This window comes from Chelmon rostratus, chromosome 20 (assembly GCF_017976325.1).
Source record: "Chelmon rostratus isolate fCheRos1 chromosome 20, fCheRos1.pri, whole genome shotgun sequence".
In the NCBI taxonomy this organism is placed as follows: domain Eukaryota; kingdom Metazoa; phylum Chordata; class Actinopteri; order Chaetodontiformes; family Chaetodontidae; genus Chelmon; species Chelmon rostratus.
Genome location: NC_055677.1, coordinates 10,236,819 through 10,258,008, shown reverse-complemented (window position 1 = coordinate 10,258,008; position 21,190 = coordinate 10,236,819). Strand labels below are relative to the sequence as shown.

General features: G+C 42.1%; 1 protein-coding gene across 1 annotated transcript; it reads right to left on the bottom strand.

Moving 5' to 3' along the window:
• Positions 1 to 1,516: 1,516 nt before the first annotated feature.
• On the bottom strand, positions 1,517 to 20,109 carry drd3 (dopamine receptor D3). Its single transcript, XM_041961392.1, has 8 exons — positions 20,054 to 20,109; positions 17,965 to 18,291; positions 12,389 to 12,501; positions 9,585 to 9,721; positions 7,859 to 8,052; positions 5,254 to 5,319; positions 3,411 to 3,786; positions 1,517 to 1,835 (listed from the first exon to the last, which is right to left on the bottom strand). Exons 2-8 carry the CDS (start codon positions 18,247 to 18,249, stop codon positions 1,639 to 1,641), a joined length of 1,368 nt encoding a protein of 455 aa, XP_041817326.1. The 5' UTR covers positions 18,250 to 18,291; positions 20,054 to 20,109; the 3' UTR covers positions 1,517 to 1,638.
• Between the last annotated feature and the right edge of the window lie 1,081 nt (positions 20,110 to 21,190).

Genomic DNA, 21,190 nt, shown 5'->3' with positions numbered 1-21,190 from the left:
TCCCTGCGGCTATTGAGCTATCCTCAATCCATCTTCATTTTTTTACTCCTACAGCCATCTTTGATCCTTGCTTTTTCAGTTCATTTCATTCTGTTTTGGCTTTATTCCTTCCTGCTCAGCTCCCCCGTGGACCCTTATCTTGTTGTGCTTTTCTCTCCAGATTCATCCTCCTGGGGTGTCATTGTTGCACCTCTTTTATGCCTCTAAATCTCGCCCTTCATAATATCCTGTTTTCTCAGCTTGGCTCCTCTCGTGCTCCACTTTTATCCACCGTACGTATCTCTCGGTGTCTCCCATCACCAGCAAACATTAAAACACACTCATGCATACATGAGCTGTGTAGTACTGTATGTGTATTGATAGATGATTGCAAGCCTGGAAAGCATTTCATCTTTTTTTATTATTATTTACAAGACACTGCAGTAAATGTTCTGTCCACGACAGACCTGCCTGCCACCTGGTTTACAATCCTGCTTGATTGGTTATGATGGCCTCTGCCATCATTAGAACAGCCAGCAGGCTGCTCTAAGTCAGAGGAAGGTTTGCCAATAAACAATCCCTTTAAAAAACACTGAAAATGTTTCTACTGTGCATTACATCAATATCTCACATTTTTAATTCTAATGAATCCACACTGAGCACAATGCCTCCACATCAATATATATGACAATCTTCAAAATGATTGTGAGTCTTGGCAGGGACCAATACAGTTCCTCCAGCACCATTCAAGTGAACACCCTTGAAATTTGATTTGTGCATGCACTGGTGTGTAACTGATGGTCGTTATGAAGGAGGGCGTGAGTGGGGGAGGTGAGTAACATCAGTTAATCCACACAGCGCGCTCAAGATGAAGTGGCCCGCAGCTCGACGATCAATTTGCCAGCCTTAAAGCAGCTACAAGGAACTTTGATTCTGTGCCGATTTTGACGGTACCTAAGGAAAAACGCTTCCCAGAACGAGCACTGCATTTCCCATGAGCATCACCGCCTTGTGCCGTAGAGATTCACGTCAGGCTCCTATGTCATTCTATTCTATTTCTCAATAGGAACCTGCTCACTATACATTAACCCCTATTTATCTTATCTTAGAAAAAGCCAGGCTTCTCGCCGATGGTCTTATTCGCTCATGTAGGTCGTATAGAGGCATCAGTATTAAAGTGAGATCATTTCATAACTGGTTAAAAAGTCCTTGTAGCTGCTTTAATGCACCACTGTTGTGCCAAAGAGCTTCGAAACTTACCTCGATTGGAACGAGCAGTACTTATACTGTACAAGACATATTCACAAGACAGTTCAACACCTTGTGCTGTCATTAAGACTGTATGCATGTGAAAATGTAAGTCTTATCTGAGGAGTAATACTGTTGAAAAGGACTCTCGGCTCTGCTGAGAAACAAAAGTTTGAGTCTGTTTAGGAGTAAAAATCCTCTTTTGTTTGATTTATTGCACACCAGCATCTGTTCTTTTTTCTTGCCTCACCTTGCTGTTATTGTAAAACTCCTGCACACAAACGCAGGTTTGTGTCCCATGACCATGACCAGTGCACAGCTGTGGTCACTGCTACCACATGCACCACGACGGAGTTGTAGCATGAGTGCACAGCCTCATTTCCATTTTAATTTCCTGGCACTCCGTCCCCCTCAGCAGCTGAGGATCTTGATGAAGGCCCGTCTGAACTCGATGTTGAAGGTGGTGTAGATAACAGGGTTTAGGGCACTGTTGACATAGCCCAGCCAGGTGAAAGCACTGTAAAGCCCGGGAGGCACGTAGCATGTCCTGCAGTGGGTGTTCAGAATGTGAGTCACAAAGAAAGGCAGCCAGCAGATGAGAAACACCCCTGGAGCAGCCAGACAGCAGAGACATATGGAGAGAGGAGGAAACCAAGAACACAAGAGCAAAACTGTAAGGAATGGATTAAACAGTGTCTCCTGTAGCATAAGCTGCAAATGCTAGCATGCTCGGCTAACTAGCTTACTACAAACAGCTTGTGACCAGGTAATACTTCTAAAGTTAGCTAATAATGTATGCAACATTAATATGTAATTCCGTATTAAATGTAGTCATTAGCTATATTAATTATTATGTGGGGTTATAGGTGAAAACCCATTTGCATATAGAAAGCAGAATAAACAGTGTGTCTGCTCTTAATATAAGCTATAAATGCTAGCATGCTCAGCTAACTTGCCAACGACAGTAACCGAGGGTTACTTCCAAAGCCAACAACTGGCTAATGATGTATAATAATTAATGTACATTATCTCAATGTGGAGTTACGTTCAACGTTTACGGAGGTTTTTAGCCAAACTTGTTACCCAAAATTTCCTAAAATCATTGTAAAAGTAAACATCATTTTTTGAGTATAAATCTAACCTGTGTCGTTAGAATAAATAACACTGCAAAATCAATTTTTTAATTAATTATTCTGTACTATAATACTAAGCCTAACCAGCTCTACCCTGTAATACATGAACAAAGTTGATTCTTTATATCATCTTCTAATGTTATCATTAACTGGTGAGGATGCTGCCTTTGTACTTAGCTTTAGCGTTAGTTTTAAGGCAGTTTAACGTGTGCAGCTATTTTGGTATGTCAAATTATGGCAAATCTACTGTTATCTTTGAAAACTGCGTGTGTTGTGCTAGAATAAAAAAAGCTTGATAAGCATGGCCACTGGCTTAGTGAAGGGTCAATTAATACAACTTTCCCAATTAACCTGTACTTTGTGTGGTATTCATATGCAATACTTGAAATCACATAATATACCAAGCAGCAGCCAACAGGTCGTAATGTATTATGTATAAATGACCGCAGCACAGTTGAAACACTCATTAAATTTGAGCACTATAATTGGGGTTACAACATCAGAGCAAAGCAGTGGTCAGTTGGCTGAAAAGCAGATGGGAACTGGGCCACGCTGAGATGATTTTCTACAGTATGTGTGTGCCACAGTTGTCACTGATGTCGCTGTAGTGAAATCAGACACCTCTGATTACATTTTTGTCAGCGAGACGTATGCTGTGCCAGAGCTAACTTGTCCAGGCTTCTAGCAACCTGGCTGATAATTGGAGCGTGTGGAAGCTGTGTCAGGAGCTTCAGCGTGTGTCTGGACACATGCTGTGAACCCAAAGCCAGCCAGACATTTTTTTTTCTGACATGCATCTTGATTTATTGTGCCTCTGCAAAATATGCAGAAAATGCACACGGAGTAAGCAAATGTGCTGGTGCCATCGTGGGCAGGCGAGAACGCAGTACAGGTGACCAGGTGCATTTGGCAGAAAACTCAGGAAAAATAAAAATGGACTAAGTAGCCCTGTCGTATATTGCATCTGTAAATGTGCATGTATGAAGTGTTACCATGACCTTTACATTTTCATTTCCTCATCTTATCCCACTTAAGACAGTCTCCACTCACCAAGCACAATGGCCAGCATCTGAGTGGCCTTTTTCTCCCGTGCGTGCATGCTCCTGAATCGTGGATTGTTGTTATGAGAATGAGGCACCGGCCGCAGTGACGTGTGTGTTCGTCCATTGGACAGATCCTTCACCTCGCAGCTCATCCTGACAGGAGGCTGTCCATGCTGGCTGTTCCCCTCCGCCTCCTCCTCCTCCCCTCGCTCCTGCTCCAGATCCAGCTCGGTGCGACCGCAGGAGGCGTGGCTGATGCTGCAGCAGTTGTGTGTGTCCACTTGGGGCAGCACAGAGTTCTCCACAGGTCCCGTCTTTGGCCGTTTGCGCCACAGGCACCCTGACAGCAGGCTGGGCTTGGAGGTATCTGAGGGCTCTACACCCTGCTGTCCGGACAAAAGAGAGGTGATTATTGGCAAATTGTGCAGTGAGAGAGATACAGTGCAATCAGCACAAACGTTGAATTATATGCGATCATATTTAATGTGATAAAATGTCATGTCATTAAAGCTGCAGTAATTACTATGTTTATATAAACAATGGATCCACTGTGAAAGGTGTCAGCTGTAGGGACGAACCAGCATCAGAATTATCCGTGTTTCCATCTTACTGTTTCCTTTTGTCTGACCTCCATCTTTCACATTTTGGTTTACTGTCACTAACTCCAACAAGAAGCAAAGTCCAGCAGAAAAATCTCTGATAAGCCTACAGTGCTGCATGCTACCTGATGAGCATCAAAAGGGAGACAAAGTTAGCGGCTACCTGGTGATTCATAATTTAGCATAAAGTGAGAGCTGAGAGTGAGGAGTTGGCAAACTGGTCAAGGAGTGAATAATGGACTTGTCAGGTGTAAATAGTTAACTGTTGGCTAACTTGTCTGCCACAATTTTGAAAAGGTGATGTTGTGTCAATGATGTCTTGTCAGCTTGGTCTACTGGCCCCAATTTTCAAAAACATCATTGCTGCTTTAACGTTTGAATTAGATCACAGTTCACTGCTCTACCTCTACAGATTAGTTTTATTTTATCCTGTTTTTAACCTCGTGTGGAAAATGTTTGAAGCTGAGTGGTACTCCAGTAAGCCAACAAAGTGGTGAGTAGGGCTCAGAACGTTGGAGTTAATGGCTAAAAGTGGTGGCAAAGCTCTTCCTCCACTCTGAGTTTTTAAATCGCAGATACACAATTAGTATTCAGCGCACATTAATGCAGCTGCAGCACATGTGCATCACCTGTGAATGCAATATTTACATTTTTATAGTTTATTGACCTCTCTTACCAGCAAATACTTCCACTTTTTGAAACATTAACAAATACAGCTGCAGTGAGTAATAACAAGCATCAGTTTTCAGTATTGTGCAATATGGCCAGAAACATGAAATCTTCAGTCTTCTCTCACTCACACACTCATCTCATCACATATTCTCCGCAGGGGAAAAATTACACATTGTTATTCCCGCTGCATTTGAACAAGTCTGTGGATTACGCAGGTGCTGCAGTGCGTCACCCACAGACTTTGCTCAGCTGACTATTGACCAGGTGACAAGAAGCCACTTGCCAGAATCACAATTTCCAGCTCCTTCTCAGACCTCTGGGCAGCAACTACACAGCGGACCGGAACGGAAATCCCAAGCGTGCATGAACATGTGCACGGACACGCTCGCATGAAAATGTCAAAACAGAACGGCCTCGCGTGCCACCATGTCACAATATGGCAACACGGTCAATACAGAGAGCTAGTCAAGCATTGGGGTGCACTGCGTTCAGCAAAACTGGAGCACTGCAAAAAAAAAAAAAAAATCAATTGAAGAATCTCACGGTTGTGTTGGATCTCTGGTTGAAAAGAACACCTACCACTTTAATCCGTATAGGTGACAGGTCTTGCTTTGCCTTGGGAGTCTCCTCTTGTAGACAAGTCTCCTAGGGGAGCAGAGGGAAGTTCAAGATTGAAAATATTATCTCAGCACACATCCCCCATCAAGCTACAGGTGCAGAATGTGTTCTGCATTCCACCTGGAGACACACTGATTCATCTCTATTCAACTCACAGGATGTATTTATTAAGCTTCAAACAAATCTCGCTCAGTGTCACAGAGAAACTACATCAAGGGAATGAGGATTCACTTCTGTTATATTTTCAGTCACTTTCACCACTGAAGTAAACACTGTGCGACTCAATTAAAGGTCAGACATAAAGATAGCCGCATTTGAAAGCAGAAAAAAACTGAAAGCCTCCAACTTCATATCATATGTTCCTTCAGTTGACTGAGTCAGAGCCCTATTATGTTATTTCAAAACATTTTTCCATTATAATTCTCTCAGCCTGAACTCCTCCAGGGCTTTTATCTTACAACGGGTGTCTCCACTCACGGATGAGATCCCAAACTGGGGCTCAACCACAACCAATTATCTGTAACCTGCTGTTAAAATAGAGGACTTCACTGTGGATTTGTGTGCACTGAAGGGGAAAAATGGAGTGGAATGAATCCAGCCACATTACACTGGAAGCCCCTGGATATGCCAAAGCCGGTCAAGCTACTGACTTGAATTATCAACGTCTTTTAATACACAATATTTTAAAAATAGGGTAGATGCACAGCTCGTGACCTGATGTCTCCTTGCCCGCGGTGAAAAGATAAAGCCATCATTTGTATGATAGATCTAACTAGGGCAAATATTAGAGTGATGGATGTGATCAAAGAACTGACAGCTGGTTGAAAACTAAATTCGGATCTATCTATCTATCTATCTATCTATCTATCTATCTATCTATCTATCTATCTATCTATCTATCTAAAACACATCTTAAAACAATTCTTTCTTTAGCTGTCTTGATTTAAGTTTTATTTTGTGATCACATATTTACGTATGTATTGTTTGTATTTCTCTCTTCTGTTATTTTCCTCTAACACTGGTATGTTGCTGTGCTAATGAGCTTGAAGTTCCTGATTAAATGTACTATTTCGAGCCATTTTGATTAGGAACAGCTTCAGTTTTACAGCCTGGTCAGCTGATTAAGAACCGTGCGATACATTTACATTTCACCTTTGACCTGTGATCATCTGAAAGGCTGCTGCAATACATTTACAGAGCAGCCTCACGAAAAGTCATTTACTCTCGTATTAGGGCAAAATTATATTCCTGAGATTCTTCTGATGACTCCTCTGACCACATTTACCTGTGACTTATAAAAATGCATGCCCATGAGAAAAACAGCTTCTTCTTGGCCAATTTTACTCAGAGTTTCTGACAGCAGCTGTATTTTTATACTTTAATTGAACCAGTTATGAGGCTTTGCAGGAGGTTTTGCTGGCGAGGTATGTGCACGTAAAAGGAAAAGGAAAGGCGAGCGCGTCCAACAGAAAAGGTGCCACGTAAAGGTGAAATGTAATTTGCAAGTCGTTTTGAGTATGCATAATGTGAGCAAATGTGAATGTGGCAGGGAGACTGTATCTACATGAGAAATATAAGGATGGTGCAAGGAGAAAAACTTGGGGCTACAAAGAAGCAGCTTATTAGGAGCTAAAGAAAATGTCAGCACTATTCTGAGCCTGGCCACTATGGATTTGTGACTCTACATCATCAAACCTAGAGGGATTGATAATGGTGGATAATGGTATTTATCTTGGTCTGTAGATGACTGGATAACTAATAATTAATTGTAAATAATGGCTTTTTAAGGTTAAAAAACATCTATTAAAGTGTTTTAGATATCAGTTATACGCTGTTAAGTCAACTTTGATTGCCGGGATGTCAAAACTCTCTCTGGTTGTTGAGTGATCAATAGTCAAGCCATTAATAAGTCTGTAACAGAGGCGAGAGATGATGATGCTTTCAGGGAAAGCGTGGCAGACAGAGCAAAATAGAGTTTTCAAAACTTCTAGTGTGACTATGTCGTTTGTTTTTATTTAGTCATTTATTTTGGGTCTTTTCTTATAAAAATATGAAGCTATTTTTTATTAATCACAGAGGTTGAGAAAATTCATGGTCCTGAAGAAACCTTTCAGATAAATCAGATAAAGTCATAGTGACTAGATCATTTGTTAATGGTGAGAAATAGGAATTCATGATACATCCTGCATTATTTCATGCATTAAATAAATTAAGTACATGATCTGTACCCTGGTTATAAAATGTTACCAAATGTACAACTGTGTCAGAAAATAAACTTTAATAGGCCTGTAGATCCACTTACTGCGTACTTACAAGCTACCTGTTAAAGTACACCTGATATGCCCACTTGTTTGAGTGTGTTTCCAATATCGGGCTTTCCTCTCAGCGTCTCGATATGTAAACTGTTGTGCAATTCAGGAAATCCAGACACACACGGTATTAGCTTTTTCGCCATTTTGGCTTCTGTTCCTGCCTTTCTGCCTCATTTCTACTCGACACGCAGGCATTCGTCAGAAGCTTTGCTCGACATAGTGAAAAGCCAACACCAAAAAATGAAGTGTCTCACCACAGAGGGTGGAGTTAAGCCTGGCTGCACCTTTCCGCTGGCCTGGCCGAAGGTGATCCTCTTCCGCCTCATCCTGAGGAAGACGTAGATGCGAATGTAGACCAGCAGAGTGACAATAAACGGCAGGTAGAAGGACACCACCGAGGAATAGATAACAAAGTCGGGGTTGGAGATGGAGCACACCATGGGGTCATCTGAGTCAAAAAGGAAATATCATCATGCAAAACACTCTCAAAATCACAGGATAATAAAAGAGACAGTCGGTGTGATTTACAGCCAACCTCTGACCCTGACGCATGCTCTCCATTTTGAAAATGACCTCGATGGCTTGTCCTCTTTCATATTCTGCATTAAAACTGAATTGCACGCTGCTGCACACATACACCCACTGCTGTACGGTGGAGGGGTGATTGATTTGATGATAATTGCACCATAAATTCAGGATAGGAGGCCATTTGACATGATAATGATAGTATATAGACTAATCATTCAATGAAAATTCTAGTGTTATACATATCCATCAAGTGCGCTAATAGTGCTGTAAATTGGAGCTTGAGAAGAATGACGTGCTCTGACCACAGCTGATAAACGCACGCTGCATGTGAATGGCATGAACAAACTGAAGTGATTTGCTTCTCCCTGGATGTTCCCCTGGATCAATTCCACAGATCTCAATACACAGAGAGATTTCTAACCACTCTCAGTTTCTAATTATGTAGCCATTTTGTTTGGTACTTATACTGTATTTGTCTCGTCAAGCTGCCTTTTTCATTTCGATTCTTTTGAGGGATGTTGAAGGATTCTGGATGTGATGTGAACCCACTGGTCCCTCCTTCCAATACTGATGCCTGTTGACAAAACAGTGGGATTCCTGCAATCACCATCCATTGTTATGCATTGATTGTAAGTGGACTCCACCAAATGCCTGTATCTCTGTGAGTAGCTTTACATTGTGTCAGACTAATGCGCTTCATTGTGTGCGTGCAGTCATGCGTCTGTGCTGCTGGGTTTTTAAATTAAAAGGCGACTAGTGATGTCTCCCGCATTTTTGAGTCCATTTATTGTTCGGTGGATGATTCTTCTCGTTCCCACGTCACACTGGCCAAATACAGAAGATGTGATTTTGTCAGCAGAGCAAATTTTCAATTATGTAGAGCATAAATAATCCCGTGGGCACGCCTCAAAGAGAGACTTGTGGTATATGACACCATCTCTGCCCCTACAGCAACTTCATTTAACCAGAATTCAATGCATGCATTATTCAAAAATTAAACATTGACATTGCCTTCATGCAACATCTGCGACTGGAGAGCCACAGTTAACCTTGGAGTCAAAGCATTTAAATAGCTTAATAAAGTATAAATTTGCTTCTTCTGTTGCGTTACGCACTAATGGTCCCAGCCTGGTACACGCACATGTCTTTCAAACTCAGCGGCTCCAGTTTGTATGTGAAGTTTGAAGTGTCAGTTCTCATCATTATTTTCTCAGACTTGACAAAGCTGACAGTCACAGGAGACATTACACAACACGATCAGAGGTTGGGTGCTGCAGTACTCTTCACGACTAGCAAATTGACTTGTGCTAAATTGGTGGAGTGCACCTTTAAATCCCAATTTAATTGGGATTAAATTCCTGCTCTGCGTTCTATTCTGCATTCTGGCCGACTTGAATCTTCGCTATGATGCATCTATAAAGAAAGACCTATTCAAAGTGTTGTCGACCTGACCTGTGGTGTTGAAACCAAACAGCAGGGGACAGGAGACAGCGAAGGCCAGGACCCACACGGTGGCAATCATCACAAAAACTCTCTTCCTGGAGCGATGGGTGGTGTTGTACAGGACGGGCATCACCACTGCAGTGTACCTGCACACACACACGCACACACAAATTAGAGTCCGTCAAGCTTTGAAAATGTGTGCACAGGGGATCGGTGGTGACATTTGAGTGAAGAGAAAAGTGCTGAAATAGTCGTGTACAGTAAAAGGGAATAATTAGAGGTGGAAAAAAAGCATGAAAAGAACTGGTCTTTGGGGATGCCAAGAAATGCACTGCTGAGAGAAAGCGGATAACATAAAGACCAACAATGGAGCAGCAAAGCAGGCATTTCTATTTCAAAACAATTTGGGTATTCAGCAATAAACCTAGTGGAGCTTTGATTTAAGAGTTAATCAGCACACTATATGCCAAGAGTGTATAATGAGCCCGGGAAAACTGGGTTCAGCAGTGGCTCAGATGCAGCATCCAATTATGCTGGACCCCAACCCAAAATGGATGTGATGTTATGTTGTTTAGAGCCAGATAACTGCCATGATTGTTTATCCTCATCAGACTAATTACACTGGTCCCTCTCTGGGCAAAACACAGGGCGAAACCCGGAGCACAGGCGTTCACTAAAAATACTCTTCTCTCCCTGCGTTACTCTCTTTACCCTCCCGTCATGTTGTTGTCTGGTTGAATAAAAGCAGAAACGAGAGAGTGGAGAGGTAAAACATAATTTACATGATTTATTGATCAAGTGCTGCTTTAAGTTATACTTTTAGTTGAGGATGAAAACAAGGCTCCTCAGCTCCGAGTCACCCCTCAAAATATGACCTATGCTGTAAATACTCTCGCAAAGACACTTCACCTTCAAGTTTGATGCAAAAACTTCTTTTTTTGGTGTATTTATGCTGCGTCTGAGTCGCCTGGTCTGACGTTTCCTTTTAACTGGAGACAAATCTTCCCTGCTATCACAGCAGCGATAGCTATGAACTTATAAATAAACAATGCTGTCAAAAAAGGTAGGTAGGCGGGTGTATTATAAACTATCAGTGACAGAAAGCCCCTGGTGCTTCTCTTTGCTTTAGCACCTCACAGAGCGGGTGATACTGTAGCAGTGTTGTGGACTCATCTAATCATCAATCACTGACAGCCACAAGCCTCCAAAAGGCTTCAGCCCTTAGTAGCAAATGATGTACCGTATGCAACAAACGCTGCAGGCCAAATGTGTTACCAGACATGTAACAGTACATTAAGTCTTACTGTACACGACTACGACATGATTAACCTGTTTGCGGGCCCCATTTCTTCATTGTGTGTGTACCGTGTTGCCTTTAAGTTCCCATTAAGACCCAGTCTTGGCTGCAGTTTTTTTTCATGTGTGTGTATTAATAAATGTGTGGCAATTTAAGATGCAATAACACAACATTCATCATCACCTTTTAAGTACAAACAGCTTCTTATTTACACATCCAGCTCCTGGAGTAGGTGCGTTTCTATCTGATATTAACTCTCCTTTTGCTCTGTTTTTTGTCACCACCAACTCCTGAGGAATATGTTTGGCTCGTTAGGTGCTAAATGTTCCTCTGTGTTCACCAGCTAGTCTCCAGCTATGTCTGTTTGCCGTTTGTGTACAGAGAGTTTTTAAGAGGTTTTTCATTGAAAACAGCTGCCTGCTACAGCCAAAAACAGTGCCATGAGAGTGAGGACAGTGGATCAAACAGTTAGGTTGTGGGCTGGACAGCTGAACGAGCTATAAAGCTCTGTAAAGCTGAGGGGAGGTGCAGATTCAGGTGATAATTCTCCATAGGTTCATCACTACGAGTGACCCCTTTCACATATTGTCACATTGTTTTCACACTGTCATTTGATAAATTGGAATAATAAGGTGTTAAAATGAGCATTTCACATTCTATATGGCATATAATCAGACCACCCATTTCTTCTAGTACTGAAGAGGTGCAAATCCGTTTGCAAATTTGCAATTAATCAAATTACCTAAAATCAGTAAATGCACAGTAAACCAGTGATTTCTGGGGCTCCTGTGAAGCTGTTGCTTTGCCCTGTTGGCAATTGAGCTTTGTACATGACGACACCAGCATCTTATGCTTCTATTGGAAAACAAGAGGAGGACTCGGTCCTGCACACATGCTGGACAAATACATTCCCAGAACACCTGAGGTCGTGCTGTAGTGCTTTATTGATTCTGCATAGTTGAACTCTTGAGGCCTGCGGGTTGAAAGTTCAAAGCCTCTTGAGAGCCATTAAATATTCACTGTGATACAAGAAGAAAACTGAGCAAATAAATAATGTAAACACTAGATTCACATCTACAGGAAAGGTTCAACCTGATGGCAAAGCACAGCTCCTCCTGCGTTAATGCAGACAAATGCGCAGCAATTAGAAGTAAACATATCCGAGAAGCAGTTGTTGAACAGCCAATCAAAAACACACAGTTTACACAAAATCTCTTCTTTCATGTGCCTTCCTCACTGCCTCTCATTCTGTCACCCGCTGACACACACAATACATGCATTTATCAAGAGGATGTATCCAAATGGGGAAAATAGCGTCTTTCTCCAGGAAGTTTTGAAATTTCTATGAGGTGAGCTGTACAGAAGAATATAATATATAATAAGACCTTGAAATATGGAAATCTCACACGGATGACATTTATTCTCGAGATGTCGTGGCAACATCTGTAGTCACACACAACAACTGCAGCAAGACGGTAAACAGACACCCATCCCCACGCACACGCTGCACACTCACCTGTCAATGCTGATAGCACACAGGTTGAGGATACTGGCGGTGCACATCATCACATCCAGCGTGACAAAGATGTTACAGTAGAGCCGGCTGAAAAGCCAGGCGCCGCCGACCACCTGCACAGGACAGACAGGCATATTAACAATGCTCACGTTTCTCTTCCCCTTCTTCACCGTGAAGTGTGAAACACCTATCGGGTGCACACATGAGCGCACACACTCGCACATGTGACAGAAAGGCAAGCTGGAAGAACACTACCACATTCACCCATGTATATTACATTTAAGCATTTCTGCTAAAAGGGATATTCATTAGGCAAAATTTATGCATGAAGCAGCAAATATGTTCAACATACAGCACTTGAAGGGTTCATTTGGAAAAACAGTTATCTCCGCTTTGATTTATTTTCCTAAATCACGTTTTTTTTATTGTCCACTCCGGGGAATATCAATTGTTTCCATAAGATATGTTGTTTTTCACTTTTCCTAAATCAGATTTTTTTTATTGCACAATCAAAGAAAGATCAATCAAACTGGTGTTGGTTTATTCAGCTTAAGAATGGCTTTTATCTGTTTTTGCAAATGAGCTCTTCACAGGTGCTCGACATGGTAAAGTGTTTCGTGACGGACAACAAACATAATGTTGTTAACAGGAGCAGAATCAAGTGAGCGTGTCAATCTAATTGTCCTCAAGAGAGTTTACAACTCTCAGAGAGGACATTAACCCCAAGATAAAACAATGACACCCACAACCATCCCCTCCACCTCCACCCCTCACCCCCAGCAGAGTCCTGCTCAGACCGACAGGCTTTCACTTAGGCTCCATAATGCCTGGCAATAACTGTCTGACAAAGATAAATGGGATCCAGCCTCCATCGCCTGAGTACTGAATCTCTTAAATCCGAGCTGGGAATATACACCTACCTACACAGAGAGGCGGCAGGGACACATGGGAATATGCACACACACACACACACACACACACACACACACACACACACACACGACATAAATAGACAGCAATCTCTCTCTCATAGACCAGAGTTGAAAGCAACACATTTGTTTTTTTATGGATACTAATGTGGAAACATTTATTACTCTGCTCATTTACAAACTTAAGCTAAGCTCCCCACAACATGCCTAACCTTAACACAAATCCCAATGATAACCTAACCTCAGCCCAGACCCATTTATAGTAATTCCTCTTTTAAAACAGCTCTCCACCAATTTTACACATAAAAATCAGTTTACTTGTCATGGTTTGTGGCGCTCAGCATGTGGAAACAGCTGCATAATGTCTTCTGTGGCTCTGCAGGAGCTTTGTCAAGTCTGAGGAAATGAACCAGCTGATGTCACTGGCACATCATCAGGGTTGCTTCGTTTTGCCTGACACGAATCGGGGGCATTCAATTTGAAGGATGCGGACGTTGAGCAGGCAGGGATGGTGTAATCAAATATACTGTTCACTTACATTGTGGCAAGTGTAGTAACCAGCATTTTGGGACCCAGACTAGCACTGTGCCCAGATTCCATACTCCATACTAATTCTAAGCACGTTTTGGGTTTATGGCATATTCACATATACTTTAAAAAGTTAGGACTTATTAACAAATGCTGGATTAATGAGTGTGGTGTTGATGCACGCTATTGATCCCCAATGCACTGTGCAAAACAAATGGAGGAGCTGCTCTGCAAAAAATGTAAACAAATTGCAGGCAGTGGTGAGATAGAAACCTTAGAAAACAAAAAAAGGTAAAGTGTGATGATTTATTTATGTACCTACTGCAGAAACAGTAGTCTACGGCAATTAGTGTAGTATATGTAAACTGCATGCAATTAGTTTGTAGCATAGAATTGGGACAGTGTAGGGATAATAATCATGATACTGCTGCTACATGCATTTTTAAACTCTCTTGCAAATCTTTAACTTTATGGAAGCTTAGTGCTAAATTCCCACAGTAGCTCTTTAATTGCAATCCGTAACCCACTTTCCAACCCAAAACTAGACGTTTGGTCTTCTCAATTATAGAAACATTAATACATTATATACAGTCCGTCGCATGTACACAGTATGTACTCGGTCACCCCCACAGAGACTGAGAGGAAAAGACTGAGGCAAATATGTGGGAACATATTGAATTGTGTGCACATTGTGGGAATATGGTGATGCCTCTGCAGACACTTCACATTGACTGTGTATGAATGTATGTGATCAATTTTGTCACAGCGGTGAAGTGTTGTAAATGTCTCAGTAAAAAGACACAGCAGGGGCAGCAATTGTTAGGACACTGGGGCAGGAGATATTGGATTGTTAGAGGGAGAGAACCTATGTTTCCACTGCTTTCCATTAAGAAAAAAATTGCAGGATGTTTTGGGTTAAATCATGAGGAAACAGCTGGAGATCATAGTGAACTTTAGTTTTGAGACTACTAAGTACATTTGTATCATGTAATGCTGTGTTTTCTGTCAGATCTTACTGTATTTCAAATAATAAAACTGATCAAATCTGGACCTGAAAGAGGAGTATGGAGCTGTGTCTGTAGCCACGCTTTTGCTGAGGGAGAGCAACATCATTTAGGATGACTTGTGGAAACCTAGTGCTCAGTCACTGCTGCCAGTGCAAACACTTCCCTTAAGTACAAGTCATATATCAACTGCACCATCCAGGGATTAGATGGCTTGCTCAAGGGCACGTATTTAGTACCTATGGTAGAGAGAGATACTCAGTCACTGTGCCATGACTCGCCTGCAGAAGCAAACCAGCAACCCTCTGGTCACAACAAGCTAATCCCCCTGTCCTTCAGATTAGAGCTCACAGGGTGATGGAGCTCGCAGTGCCAGTGTTGGGAGTTGTAAATCTCTCTCCCCCCGACTCTGAGCTAATATGGTTTTTCCCAGCCTTATCCAAGATATTCCTGGCCATTACATTCCTGCTACATTAATGCATATTGTTCCTTTGTGTCGTGCTATCTTTTAAAGATCTTTTCCTTGTTGGATTGAAAATCTCCCCTTTGAATCTGAAATGAAAAATGTAGCACATGCTCTTACAGCATGACTGCTCGCATGGAAGTCAAACTCATGACTGAATCCCGCTGAGGTTCCTGGCTACCTTAATTTACCTGTCACAGGATATAATCATCTTTACTTTGTCTGCTTCTGCTCACTGAGTGTCTTGAAAACATTCTCTGTGGTGGAGCTGCCGTTGAAGCTCCTGCACACTGTGAGAAATATGGCTTTCTGCTGACAGAGAGCAAACTTCAGGCAGCAGGGTGGCTCCGTGTTAAAGTAAACTGGACTTCAACCAGATGATTTTTAGATCTCATGTGGGCAAACACCATCCCTTGAGAAATACACTCTGCAGCCCCAAGCTTTGAGGATGCTTTTCCACACACACACACACAGGCCTGTAGACGGCTCTGCAGTTCATTTTCAGTGTGCAGTGCATTACTTTGATGAAAAGCAGATGCCTGCAGGTCATGTGCGCCGTTACAATTAATGGAGCTACTGAACAGCAAGTGACACAAGGATGGAAGCTGAGAATATTAACAATTAGCAGACGAACTATGCCACACTTGAATAATCTGTTAAGCGCGAATGAACATTAACAGCAACAGTAAAAACAACAATAAAGAGCAATTTGTCTCCACAGAGGTTTGACAAAAATGAAATTCACAGGTTTTTTTGTAATTTGAAGCTCAGCCAGCTACCCAAAACAGATGAAGTCATTATTTGTTAATATTCAATATGTTCCTCAGCATTAATGCATAATCTACATGAATAGTGAAGCACTACCTAACTGCCTTTCATCATCATTAGTCTCTCCCTATCACCCACACAGTTTTCACCACGTAATAAGCTCCAAATGACACTCATCCTTTCTCTCCTGACTCCAGCTCCTTTTCTCGGTGCAAAAGTCCACTTTGTCTCCATCACAACTTCCTGTCCTTTTTTCCTCTCCTCTCTTCCCCTCTGCAGTGTCAGCTCCTCGCTCACTGCCAAGCATCTGCATCTCTTCCACATCCTCTGTACTCTCCTCTTTCTTACTCTTCTTTGCTTCAGAGCTCTAGATCAGTGCTTTCCAACCAGGGGCACTTGTAACACAATCAGTAGGCAACTTCTGCAGCTGCTACCAGGGTGTAGCCTAAGCAGAATAATTGAGGGTGTGATTAAAAACCAGATTCACATACTTTTCTTTAGGGGAGAAAATAGCCTAAACATCCAATTAGGACTGCAAATAGTGTGATGCTGATCTTCAGTGAATTTACCACCATAATTACCAGTAAACTGCCAGCTGTAATACCTTAAGGCCAAGTTTTACAAAAGAGATTGCATGAAAAACAGTTAGCGAGAAAGCAGACAAGTCACAATTATTTGCAACTAATGCATAAACTTGTGAAAAAAATCATCAAAAGTGATGGTTAAATAATTCATATAATTACCTCAAATTAAAGGATAAACAGTTGAAATAATTGGCAAAAAATAAATTGTTAAAATAGATAACTAAAAGTCAGGATAAAATGCATAGCATAGCTTAGTTATGCATGACTAGCCTTTTTTTAATGTTCACTTAGCATAACATAAGCTAATCCTATCATGAACTAATGTATCACTCCTTTCCCTCTGTGGAGAGCTTCTTTTTCTATGGGCATTTGTCTTTTGTGTGTAGTTTATATATTTCTGATGATAAACGATTGACAGATGACAGTTGACAAATGACTGGCAACATTGATAAAAACAGCTAGTAAGTGATCCTCCAAAAAATGGCGGCGCTGCCCCAGAATGCTCAGTAATTCTCATTCCCTATTGATTCCCGTTCAGATATTTAGCTAAGGGATAAACAGTTGAAATATTAAACTAATGGATAAACAGTTGAATTAATTAGCTAATGGATAAAAAGTTAAAATATTTAGCTAATCGATAAACAGTTGACTGAGTCAGCTAATTGATAAACAGTTGAATTAGTTAGCTAATAGATAAACAGTATATACTATTAGCTAAATTGACGGATGAATGGTTGAAATAGTTACCAAAAAGTAACAAATGAATGACTGAAAAAGTAGCTAACTGATGAATGGTTGAAATATTCAGTTAATGGATAAACAGTTTAACGTGTTTGCTAAAATTTATGGAGGAATGGTTGAAATAGTTATCTTATGTTAACTAGCTTAAATTACTAAAAGTAATGGCTAAACAGTTCAAACAGTTATCTGACAGTAATGATCAAACAGTTGAAAGGCGTTAAATTAGCTAAAAGTAAAATATAAATAGTTGAAACAGCTAAAAGTAATGATTGGAATGTCTTAAAGTAGGCTAGTGCATAAATTGCTTGATCTCCAAGTGTTGGTGGAAATGCAAACTTGACGAAACCAACCTAAACACCAGCAATTCAACTATTTGAAAAAGGATTATTCTAACAATATCCAATTGTATGTTGTGGTACTTAACATCCACTTTGAAATAAATTGAAATGAACGAAATGAAATGTGATGTACCCCCGTTCGTCAGGCAAGAGGATGGGGACCTCTAGTCCGGATCAATCACACTGGAGTTTTATAAATACAGACACCCTGACCTCCTCACCTCCAGGTACACAGCCCAAGGCATGACCAGCGATGCCACCAGCAGGTCGGCCACAGCCAGGCTGACCACCAGGTAGTTAGTGGTCGTTTGGAGGGAACGCTCCCTGAGCACAGCCAGACACACCAGCACGTTTCCAAACACGATGGCCAGGATGAGCAGGGAGTACAGCATGGCGTAGTAGTTACGTTCATCCTGCCCCCATGCCTCTGAGCTCTCATTCCTCTCGTCCCATCCGAGACCGTCTGATTCGTTCCAGGGCCTCTCTGCACTGCTGAACATCGCCATGGAGGCGTCCCGGTGGCATGGGAGGTGAGATGTTTGGCAGACCTGCCAAAGGAAAAGAGCATAGTTTGGTGTTAACCCATCCAGCATGTGCTCCAACTCCCTCTGACAGACACACTGTAAGATTTCTCACGTCTCATTAGTCAGATGAACTTGCAGCAGACTGGCCATCAGATGATGGTGGTGGGATGATTTCAGGTGAGAGGACTACTGGGAAGCATCTGGCTCCTAGCAACAGTTGTCAGACGAACAGATAAATAAAACTGAAAGCTGAAATGCATCCCAGCAGTGGTGCACATCAGTCTTGTTAGCTCTATGCGAGCACACGTGGTGCACTTTTCCTGAATGAAAAATTGAAGCACATATTGATGCCTCCTCAGGATACAGCTCACTGGCTCCCATAAAGACAGCCTGCATAGAGACTCAGCAGAACTGCATGCTCTTAACAGCAACTTCATTGATAGTGTAATCACTTTATGACTATTCCAGTCAGCCCTTCATATGAATCCCCTCCTGTAAATGCTTTTCATAAAACAGCAACAGAAACTGCAAAGCAGAAATGGGGACTTTAATGAGGGGCTGGAAGTGTGCCTTTGAGTGGTGTCGGTAAGGTTAGCTCATCAGGGAGGAGTAATAAGTCAGTGCAGCCACCCTGAGAGGTCCGGCTGGCTCTGGTGCCGGGCTCTGCTCCTTGCACTCCATCCTCCCTCTCATTTATTCCCAATCCTCCCCATCTGGCCCTAATCCAAACACCAGTGCTGTGGTGATGCTCACACCTGTGCCTAGATGTTAAAACAAACTGATCCGTCTTACTCAGCTCCTCCCTCCCCTTTCTGTGACAGAAACAGGGAGAAAGACACGGGGAAGCTGGGGCCATTTTTAGATCTGGCTCAAACCCAGGAAGCTTTTAAAGATTTCCTCAGTCTATAATTCCTCTCAGTTCCTCTGTGGCTCCGGTATCATATGGTTGCCCACTAGAGAATCTGAAGAAGCAAAGAAACAACAGCCACTGATACCTCACAATCACCTTGAAAACTCCTAATGGGAGTGCAACACTGAGATTATGGCAAAATTAAATGTGACAGGTCATGAGGAATAAAGCCACACACACACACACATTTTTAGTATGAGGGCACTGACAGCCTACAAGGTCGCACAGTGCTCCAGTGAATGGCTTTCTTATACTTGTAGATCAAGTGCTAATTGAAACTGATTTTCCCTCCTCATTCTTTGGTTCCCCAGACCTCCCTAACATATTAACTACCACCTGATCCTGCTCACTTGGTCTCAGTGTGCAGGACTGTGACCTGCTGCGAGTGTGTGTGAAATGGCACTGGACCCTTGACATGCACGCGCGCGCATGTACTTAGTTACATTATCAGAATATAAATAGTAAAATAATTGCGGGTACCATAACTGCTGGTTATGCAGACAGAGACGACCCAACTGACAGCTACTGATTTATTATAGCAGCCAGGGTATATTAATTTGCGGGAGTCATACTTTAATGATAAAATTCAATTAAAGCTCGTGATAGCACACCTTATCAGGCTTCACAATTACGCTTCCAGAAAGATTGGGGTCAAACCCACTTGCAAAAGGGAATAACTACGCAAAAAACGAGTTTCACATATGGTCACACATCAGAGCACACGCTGAATGAAACCATTAACAGACAAAGCAGCAGATAAGAATTTAATTGACGGCACAAAAACATGGAGCAGAAACAAGGAACGCATTTCAAAAATGGAGTTTAATGCTGCTCCACTTGCTTTTTTCCCCAAACAAAGTGAACAGACTTACATACCTGTTAAGTGTTTACCAGTGAAGAATTCATCAGATGCCATCGAGGAAAAGCACCATCCGTGCAGAGGTAAAAGTTATCCTGTCGTCGCGTCCAGGTCCGCGAGGAGAGCGGGAGGAGCGCGCGGTGCCATTGAGCACACGCGAATGTGAACATGGTGAGCTCTCACAGATGAACCCGCGGCGCACTCGCGTACTTCCCCCACAGCTAAGTTGCTCCGTGACGCCAGGTAACACGCAGTGAGACTTTTTTTTCTTTTTTTAATTATCATTCTTCTTTTTGCAGCCACACCGGAGGCGCGCGCGCGTGCCGGAGACGTCAGGTGTCTCCGTTTGCGCGTTTAGTGATGCGGTGGCGAAAGAAAATGACCTTAACCACAAGCCTATTACAACAACAACAACAAAAAAGCCATTTGTAATTATAGTATATCCTTTTTACTTCAGTATTTCGTTGAAATAATGATACAAATGCTTCAGTTGTGCTACAATCCTGTCCCATGGCTGTGTTCTTCAGCGTGACCCTGAACCAGTCTGGGTCGTGCTTTGCTGGAAGTGACATTCGGCATAAAAATAGCCTAATGTTGGCCTCATAAAATGGGACCAGTAAGATCTACAGAGCGTAAATTAGGTCAGTCTGGGTCCACGCATGAAAAAAAATGTATAGACAGACTCGCCATTGTGGCTCTGGCACCCTATGAGTCCCTTTCCAACCCCCTTTCACACTACATGCACACACACGTAGGCTGCAGATAAAAAGTACCTGGAATAGCTTGTCTTATATCTCACATTCCCAGCCGTGGCGCATTGTGCTATGGCATTCTCGGATAAGAGGAATAAACCCTGAAGGAGCAGCCTCACAACAAATAAATGAGATCTGGACCAAACCAATGTGAAGTGTCAGGAGAGATGGGTTTTTGTTTTTTTGTTATTTTCTCTATGAATCAGTCCAATCTTATTGTCAAAATTAGAGAAACAGGACCCTCTGTGGCACTTAGTTGTAATGTATGGGTGGTGTCGCTCTCTACATTAATCTGCCAGTTGGGAGGTAGATGAAGACCACATAGCTCATCTTTGCACATATTATTATACTTAAATGGCTGCAGATGCACAGCCTCACATTACAAAGCCTCCCATAAAGTGC

Excerpts from the sequence above, each read along its gene's own strand:
- drd3 (XM_041961392.1), bottom strand. The coding sequence starts at position 18,249 with ATGGCGATGTTCAGCAGTGCAGAGAGGCCCTGGAACGAATCAGACGGT. Across the intron at positions 8,053-9,584 it reads GTTTGGTTTCAACACCACAG|ATGACCCCATGGTGTGCTCC; the intron begins GTCAGGTCGACA and ends TTTTTGACTCAG. Across the intron at positions 3,787-5,253 it reads CACCTATACGGATTAAAGTG|GGTGTAGAGCCCTCAGATAC; the intron begins GTAGGTGTTCTT and ends TCCGGACAGCAG.